A 9,976-nucleotide genomic window follows, 5' to 3' on the forward strand; every position below is an offset into this window, starting at 1 on the left:
ATATATATATATATATATATATGTATGTATATATATGTGTGTATATATGATGATGTATACGATATTGTGTAGTTGTGCAGAGGCGGCCGCTTTTTGTTAGGGACGAATCTGGGATCTGATGATGTAGATAGCAATAACTGCCTGATACCATTGTTTGTGATTACAATAAGCGGATGCACCTTATATGTTGTGCACTACAGTTATTTTCAAATGCAAAAACAAAACAAAACAAAACCCAACGAACGTTTGCAGTCTAAAAAGGATTCAAATTCAATATACACACACACACACACACATATATATGTATATATATATATATACACACACGTGCATATGCCTGTACACTCATACACGTATATATTTGTTACAGATCCCCAAAGTATTTGAGTAGCGCTAACCCTTCCCAGTCCCCCTGCACACCTCTGACCCCCAGTTCCGTGTTAAATGTGTCTGGATATTCTGACAATTGACCTTTAATGATTTGCCACAACGTTGACAAGATTAGAAAGCTCTTTTAGATCACGATTACTAGACGATAACATTAAGCAGAGCATCTAACAATATCCCGTACAGATATTGTTATATACTCTGTTTGTGCCCCACTAACTCCGATAACAATAACCGTTCTGCAACATTGTCCGTGATTATATTAAGCGGTTTTCATTATATTTAGAATTGTACTCGATAAATGTCCCCTAGTTGTCTATTTTAAATTCAGACGATCGATTTAAGTCATAGACCAACCATCCTTTAGACTATCATATTCTACATGGTCTTACGTTAGAGTATCCCGGTCTATGTGTGTGTGGTTTAATTTTAGACTGTTAGAGGTTGTGCAGACTTATTTTAGACAAACACTGTCTGCGGTGGTCTTATGTGACTCTATAGAAATCCTTCTTTCTTTTTTTACTTGTTTCAATCATTGGACTGCGACCATGCTGGGGCATCTTGAAGGGTATAGTCGAACTAAAAGACCCGAGTCCTTAAAAAAAAAATCTGTTGCTTGTTCTGCTGGTGGTCTTTTACCGAACTGCTAAGTTACGGGGACGTAAATAAACGAAGCAACACAGGTTGTCAATCGGTGGGTAGGGAGACAAACAGACAACGAGTTTCTACACAGATTCCGCCTACCAAATTCACCCATAAGGCATTGATCAGTCTGGGGCTAAATTAGATGACACTTGCCTAAAATGCCGACTAAGAATGCAATCGCAGTCTATGTGGGCTTATATAAAACTGTCGTCAGTCATTGTCTTATGTCAGGCCATGCTGTAGTAGCCTCTGTGGCCGTATGTAGGACTATGCTACAAGTAGTTTAAGTGGGTTTACACGAGTTTATGCTGTTACGCCCATACTACCAGTCTGTGTCTTGTGTTAGACCACATTACCAAAATTTATATTAGATCTTTTTTACCAGTTTCCATCAGAAAATATTGTATTTATTATCAACTGATGTTGTCCACAACTTTCTCTGAATGCATTGCAATTCTCTGCTGTTAAACACACACACACACACACACACACACACACATTTTGGCATAATGGTTGTTGAAGCTCATTGCAATATTTCCATGCTATTCGTTAGAGCTGTGATGTGATGTGCTTTGAGAACCATTGTTCTAAAAACTAATTATTTCATGTTCTCTCGAAAGTTTATAAAGAATTCTTATATGTATACAAACACATAATGCATATATGTGTGCATGCATGTGTGTATATATATGTGTGTGTGTGTGTGTGTGTGTAGATATAGGATACATTAGAATCTTGGTGCAGAACTGGCTAGGTGCCATAACATAGGGTTCGCAGTCAGGTAAAACAATCATGAGGTGTCGTGTTGGTAGCACACTGCAGGTGTGTAGATATGTAACAAATACAGTTTAAACCATAGATTCGACTCAGGGGTGGATGGTTCTAGGTGTGAAGTAGATATGAAAAAAAACACAAACAGGGTTTTGTGGTGTGCGTGTGTGTGTGTGTATATATATAATCCTCAGAAAGAAAAACAAAACAAAAAAGAACAAGAACTGAATATGGTCAGGGTGTTTGTCCTCAGAATAACAGCAAAATTGTGTATTTTAAACCACAGCTTATGACCTCCAGTTTTCCCCACCAGATTTTGGCCATGTGGGATGGCAGACACACCTGTAATACCTTTTCTTTAATCTATTAACCTGAATATCTTTTTACTGCAGGTGTCACCTCTCCCCTCTTTCTCTCTCTCTCTTTCTTTATTTCTCTCTCTTTCTTCTTCTACTCTTCCTCTTTTGCTGACAGACATAGAAATGAAGCACAGGTTCTTGTCAAACCAAATTAGACACATTGTTTGTATTTCCTGAATGTTGTTCGTCTCGAATTCCTGCCTTGCACATGTTTTCCTGCTGAACGAGACTTGCAGCTGTTCAATAGGATTCCTAACAATATTCATCTCACTGGTCTTAAACACTTCCAAAGTCTGTGGGTTCTGCTCCTGCTCTCAGACCAATAAAACTAATACCATAGCTTACAAAACATTGTCATCCACCCTGTTTCATTCAGTCCACCTCCTACTACTACTACTACTACTACCACCACCACCACTCTTCTCCTCCCACCACCACCTCTCCTCTTCCTCTCTCTAGTTCTTTAGTCTTGTCACATGTCAATACATGTCGATCAATGATCCGTCTGATTGACTTTGTTTATCATCCGCAGGTAAGATAATTATGAAATCGATTGCTTGGTGCATTTCCTTTTGTTATGACTCGTTAATGTCTTCAACTAGAAAGGCCTCTTAAGACCATTACAATTTCCTCCATAGTCACCCACCCTGCACTTCTTTCTCCCCCACCCCATTACTTTAAACCAGGACTTGAAACAACTGTCGTCTCCTGCAGTTTTGTGGTTTTTGTTGTGGTTTGTTCGTTTCTGGAATAAAATGCAGGTGGAAAGCTGAAGTGTTTAGGGCTGTGCGTTTAGATATACATCATCAATAATAATAAGGGTTATTACAAATTGACATAGCATTGTCTTACTATTTACAAATATACACACACACACACACACACACACACACACACACACACACACACACACACACAGTGCATTTGTATTTGTGTGTCGATACAAATCTAATCAAGATAGGCACGGGTGGGTGTGTGGTGAGAAGCATGCTTCCCAACCACATGATTCTGGGTTCAATCCTACCATGTAACACCTTGGGCAAGTGTCTTCCACTATAGCCTCAAGCTGACCAAAGCCTTGTGAGTGGAAAGAAGCATTTTCCACCGATTCCTCCAACCCCAGCATCCCCATCAAGTCCTCAATCCTCCTCTTATCAAACAGCCTCACCCCACACATTTCTCTCACCATTGCTCTCTGTCCTTCTCAAAATTGCCGTCTCTCTCTCTCTCTCAAACACCATGTCTCACTCCCACACAGCATTGCAGCTCTCACACAACCCCTATAGACCTTTCCTTTCATCTTCAATGAATATTTCTTTTTTATCATATCATCCTCATCATCATCATCATTGTTTTAATGTCTACCTTTCTATGCTTGCATGGGTCAGACAAGAGTATGTTGGGGCAGTTTGCTATGGCCAAATGGCTTTCCTGTTGCCAGACGTCATCTAGTTTCCATAAGAGATATTAGTCTCTCAGTTTGTCAAATAGCGAACAGTTTGGACTTGTTATTGTGAAGAGCTAGAAACGCATGACACTATTTGAATGCACATTTTGTTTACAAAGGCCATGCAACATGTCAGGACGTGTCATGTAGCCTGGACTGCAATCAAAGGACTCTGACATGAAGCCATTGTTTGTAAACCAATGAAGACAAGGGAAATAGGAACTTGCTCATAATCAATCTCTTTCTCTCTCTCTCTTGCATCCATACATACATGAGGGAGTTCTTTTTAGCTTCCATCTACCAAATCAACTCCCCTGCTTTTGGTTGGTCCACTTTGGAACTGAACCTGAAACCATGTGGTTAGGAAGTGAACATCTTAACCACATCTACGCCCCCCCCTCTCTCTCTATTGGTTTTTAGTAGATTCTATTAAGAATAGAATTATCTGTTGCTAAACTGAACCTCAGTTGTCTGCAACCCAAACAGCCGAAGAAAGACACCAAGGAAATAGGCAAGGCAGCCGATACCAAGTGAAAAAGGCCATGATTGACAAGGGACCACAGGTGGAACCACTCTATGTGTGAAGACAAAGTCAGTCTTTGCTCCCCTACTCAGACGAAAGCATACAGGTTAAGGGACAAAACACTTGTAACTCTGAGATACCGGCTGATGATTCAGAAGGGTTTCTCACACACTGTTGCATTCGTCAGAAGAGCTTACAATGCCTCTGAGCAGCTCCTGCAGTTTTTCTCTGGGACAAAAAACATCTTTAATGCTTATTTTACCTCATCTTTTGCTAAATTTAGCCCCAAATTCTCTCAGTTGTGACAATGTTTTCTTTTTTCTTTTTAGTACATATCAATTGTCAGTCTTTGATCTGTACTTAATTCTGGCTACTGACAAAGATCCACACAAACACACACACATGCAATAAAACTCTCACACACCCTGTAATGCATCAGTTAAGTGTAGGTAGACCACACAACATTAATCTGATGATACCCCAGACCGTTGTCCGATGTTGGCAGCCTCAGTGAGTTCCTTTGTCTATCAACATTTATGAGAAACGTTGTCTCAATGTTCCTTATTCTCTGTGTTCTGGTTGTGTTTGGCCTTCGTTTTTAAAGATGACCAGTAGCAATACGTGGGAGGGAACTGGTGTGTCAAGTCTCCACCCCACACCTCAGCCCTGAACAAACAGACTTTTCAGTCATGACCATCCTATCTTTGCTTTAGATATAATGTTATCTAAGACTACATTATTCAACCTGTTTCCATTTTTAGGTGTGTTTTGAGGTAGATTTAGCTATCATTGGTGGCTATCATTGAACAAGCCCTTAGAAATTCCTTTGTTGGCCTGTTTCTCTAGAGGTACCCTTTTGTTTTTGTAATCTACCCAAGTTGAAACAATAGAGCCATCTTTGCTTTGGTGACATTCTCACTTCCTCTCGAGTTCTGATCTGCTCAGAAAGTGTCATAAGTTTGATCATTGTGGAGTTATAAATCTTGGTATGACCTGTCTTACCCATAATGATGGACTCTTCTATTGAAACTCACCTAAGAGTGTCTAGTTGTTTGATCAGCTGAATTATCTGCTCTTTAATTAACATGGAAGTGGCTGAATATTTCTCAGACATGTCTGCTCTTAATGTAATTCTCAAATAGAATCAGCACAACACAGTGTGACATGGCTGGACCTATTAACCACATATACAGGCCATCTGATGGTTTCAGTACAGTTTCCCATTACCTAGTTTCACTCATAAAACTTAAGTCGATATATATATATATATATATATATATATATATATATATATATATGTGTGTGTGTGTGTGTCACAGAAACTGGCTCAGTGAGTCTGTGACATGTGAAAGATCTTTATCGTATGGGAATGTATACAGATATGCGATGTATATTGATGGTGTGTGTTGAGGATGGTCACAGATGTAGAGACATGACATATATTGATAATGACTTGATAGTCACCTCCCAACATTCAACAACTCATTACACCCTCCTCCAGCCTGTGATTCACCACCACCACAACGTTATTATTGCTATTTTATTTCTTTTTCAGGACAGTATCCAGTCCCCTACAGATGAAGCCGTCATCAGCCCTCAACAGTTGAGTTCTGACCCAGCTGTAACAAAATCTAAAGTAAGTAACACGTCACTATAGAAGGGTCGCGATGGGTGGGGGTTTATCCTGGTCATGCTATTAGCATTATCCTGCATTTGAGAATAAATTATTTGTGTATTTAGTATTATTATCATTCATCAGCAACTGTTTTCTGTGCTGGAATCGATTGGGTTGGTTTCGGAGGACTGCATCAGACCCCTTTGCTTGTTTTAGCATGATTTTTACGGCTGGATGCTCTTCCAAATGCTGACCACTTTACAAAGTGCACTGGGTGCTTTTTTGTACCAGTGGCATTTGTATGGACACCAAATAACTTGCAAGCTTCCTTGGTTGAGGGCTTGCAAGACCCTTTCATTCTATTCTAACCCTAATATAATTTCTATACCTGAATTCATTGTTTAGTAATCTTGCTGTATTTGGGAATCTCAAAGTTGTTTAGACTGGGTGAGCAAGTAAAAAACACAAACACTTTTTTTCCCTCAAATATTTCCCCGTTATCCAGACCAGACAGTAATTATATTTTTCCTAATTATATTTCTCCCCTTTTGCAGGCTGAACAGTTTCGGGATCCCCATGTGGATCAGGAAATACTGGAAAGCATTGAATCCTTTTATTATAACTCGGAACAGTTTGACACCAGTGAGTATGAACTAAAGGTAAGTGGTACTTTATGGTGGTTGTACCATTTCAATGGTACCCTTGAGTGTACTTTAGTGGTAGTGTGATGGTATTTCATTTGTATTTGGGAATCTTAGTTGTACTTCAGAAGCGGACCAAGGAAGGTATTGGTACAGCTGAGGTGGTTTGATCTCAGTATGTTACAAATGAGTTGGTGCCAAATGAAGACAACGGGTGATTTGTTGTATTGCAAAACTATCCTATCCATGTTATTAAAGGCAAAATAGATATCACAATAATGGTGATGGTCTGAAATGTTGCCGAGATTTAAAACGTCTGCATAGAAGGTTAAATGATGATGATGCAGTCAAAAGATAAGGTTTAATTTGTCCATATATTTATAATTTTATTTCTCACATGTCCTCTCAGATATTTGGGATTTTTAATGTGGACCTAACTGGAAAGGAGACATCTAGTGGTGATTATAGGTCAAAGAGGGTCTTGTCTTGAAGTAAGGCACCTGATTGTATTTACTGGTCAAACAGTGGACATACCACAAAATAAGATACCTGGTGGTGATTGTAGGTCAAATAAGAGGCATATCCAGGGATGAGACACCTGATGGTGATCAGAAATCAGTCTAATTGAACCATGCTGTAGCTATTGCTGTATTGTAAATATAAAAAGGAGATTTGTTGTCCATAAAAAAAAAATATTTTATTAACTCCTCCTCTCAGATTTGTTTCTATAAATCTGTTGTTGTTGTTATTGTTAGCCAGGTTTTTGTTGTTGTCCACAAGATGGTTTCCAGAGCTTTTGATTGAAATCTTTCTTCTGTATTTGAAGCTTTGCGTTTTCATTTTTTACTTCTTTCTGATTTCTTTCTAGAAATTACCTGAGACATTGGAACTAAGCCAGATTGATGCCGACAGAGCAAGATTAAGGGGTCAACTGGATGTGGTAAGTTAAAACTGATTTTGATGTGTGTGTGTGTTTAGGGACTTGATGTCCCCTCTGCGCTTCCTTATACCAAATTATAAAATAGGAGAGAGAGAGAATGTCTCTGATATTACATCTTATCAATTTGGGGCCAGTGTGTCCCCTAACTGCTGGGGAATGTCTTAACATTTACTCCGAGTACTAAAAATAGTTCAGTCTAGTTTCTGTTATGACTGGAGTGTTAAGGAAGGGCAGTTCCTTGTATTGACTCTCAACACTGTGGTCATGGCAGGGGGGTCTGTTATTGAGATTGTTCACTGTGTCATCTGGTACTCACAAGTGTTCTGACAAGATGTAATTAAGACGGTTCATTATATTGTCTAACAGGATGGATGTTATAAAAGAAAAGATATTTAATATGGTTGCCTACCTGCCCAGGTGTGTGATGGAAGGACAAACAGTGATAAAGAAAACTCTCTGTATTGTCTACTAAAAGAAGTGTCAAAGGAGGAGGACAAGGTGTGAATGAAGGAATACCTGTAATTAGGATAGGTAACTGTTGTCTACCAATACAGGTATTGATGGTAGGAAGACATATCATTAAGCTCGTTATATTTTCTCTGTACCCCAGGTGTCAAGGAAGGTTTATGAATTGGTACTGCAGAACCACCCTGCCTATGTCACAGAACTACAACGTGTCATGGAATTACAGAAAACCTTGCAATCAGCAGGTGGGATATGTACCACAGGACGTAGGTAAGCTGTTGTCTTCATTCCTCTCTTTCTCTTTCTCACCCTCTCTCTTTCTGCTATCTCTTCCCCCTCCTCTTCCTACTCATAAACCAGCCATTGTTGTTTACCTTTCACATATATACCGTTGATGTTTCTGCTGCAGTTGCTATGACTATATCGGTGATCCAGGGTTCAATTCCTAGCAATGTGAATGCTGCATGTTGAGACATAGAGATTAATGTGCAGAAGTGCCAACCCAAGGTTCAGGAGTTCACCTCTGACTTACTACCGTTGAGTTCACACCCTGGGGACCCTCTGTCTACCCGTGTAGAAGTCACACAACCGTGTAGATACCATATTGATCCAGTACTACTCTGGGTCATCAGTTCTAATGTGGACATAATTGTCAGCATCAGTCTGTTTAGCCCTAGGTCTGCTCTGATCCACCAAACTTGTGATCAAAAACAATCCAGTCACGACCATCCTGTATAGACAACATATACAAAGGACTGCATTATTTAATGTATTGATTTTGCTTTTTAAGACAATATTGTGAAATATGAAGTGTGGGGATTGAGAATTTAGCTTTACAACTTGTGGTTTTGGAGTTCAGTCCTACTGCAAGGCACCCTGGGAAAGTGTGTTCTACTACAGCCCCAGTTCAACGAAAGCCTTTTGAATAGATATGGTAGATGGAAACTGAAAGAAGCCTATCATATATGCATGTGTGTGTCTTGTCTTGACAGCATGTGGTACTTTGAAATGAACATTACGATCATACAAATCAAACCCTTTATTTTCAATCTTCCATGGAACCATGTCCGGGTATCAGAAAATATTCCTTTGCTTGGAAATAGGTGAGGGTTGGCAACAAGAAGGGCATCCAGTCACAGAAAATCTGCCTCAACAAATTTCTGTCTGACCCATTCAAGTGTGAAAAGTGGATGTCAAATGATGTTGAGGATTCATTCAATGTGTCCTTCCCCTTAAAACAGGTTAAATGACCTTACAGGGACACCCACCTGCAGCTGGTTTGTGTAGGTGGTGATGGTGGTGGTGGTGGTGGTGATGGTGGTGCTGGTGTTTACCTGCTCTTGTTTCTATTGTGGTTATGTTTCATCATATTTAATCCGTGTGTCTCTAAACCAATTCTCTTTAACAGTCAACTACTGAAAGCCAGAGAGAGTTTTACTGCAACAAGTCTTGGCTTATTGGCAAATTACCGTAAACGAAGCCAGCTAATGTCGTTACTTAAGTCTCTACACACAATCAAAACATTGGTAAGTCATTTCACATATTTTTTTTTTCACTCATTTTATTTATTTCAATTTTCCGTATAAACATGTCTGGCCATAGGGAAATATTACCTTATATGGAAACTGGTGAGAACTGGTGAGAGGAAGGGTGTTTGACTGTAGATAATGTGACTCAATGAATTCTGCCTGACCCATGCCAGCATGGAAAAGTGGAAGTCAGACTGAGCAATGATGATGATGGATACACACACAAGCATGGCTATGTGGTAAGAAGTTTGCTTCCTAATCACATGGTTCCAGGTTCAGTCCCACTACATTGCACTTTGGGCAAGTGTCTTCTACCATACTCTCAGACCAACCAAAACCTTGTGAGTAGATGTGATTAATGGAAACTGAAAGAAACCCATCGTGTGTGTGTGTGTGTGTGTGTGTGTGTGTGTGTATATATATATAGGCGTGGCTGTATGGTAAGAAGCTTGCTTTCCAACCGCAGGGTTCTGGATTCAGTCCCACTGCATGGCACCTTAGGCAAGTGTCTTCTACTATAGCTTTGGGCTGACCAAAGCCTTATGAGTGGATTTGGTAGATGGAAGCTGAAAGAAGCCTGTCATAAATATATGTATATGTATGTGTGTGTGTATATATGCGTATATATTTGTGTATTCGTGTTTGTCCCCCCCC

The 9,976-nt window shown here is 39.6% G+C and overlaps 1 protein-coding gene across 1 annotated transcript in view; it reads left to right on the forward strand.

Annotated features, from left to right (window-relative positions):
- The window catches only part of LOC106874110 (syndetin), a 33,552-nt gene that overhangs the window by 1,074 nt on the left and 22,502 nt on the right, over positions 1-9,976 (forward strand). Inside the window, exons 2-6 of the mRNA XM_014921712.2 lie at positions 5,688-5,768; positions 6,302-6,406; positions 7,257-7,328; positions 7,939-8,063; positions 9,202-9,323. Of these exons, the coding sequence (XP_014777198.1) occupies positions 5,688-5,768; positions 6,302-6,406; positions 7,257-7,328; positions 7,939-8,063; positions 9,202-9,323 (505 nt within the window). The remainder of the gene's footprint in view (positions 1-5,687; positions 5,769-6,301; positions 6,407-7,256; positions 7,329-7,938; positions 8,064-9,201; positions 9,324-9,976) is intronic.

Source organism: Octopus bimaculoides, chromosome 15, assembly GCF_001194135.2.
Source record: "Octopus bimaculoides isolate UCB-OBI-ISO-001 chromosome 15, ASM119413v2, whole genome shotgun sequence".
NCBI classification, from domain to species: domain Eukaryota; kingdom Metazoa; phylum Mollusca; class Cephalopoda; order Octopoda; family Octopodidae; genus Octopus; species Octopus bimaculoides.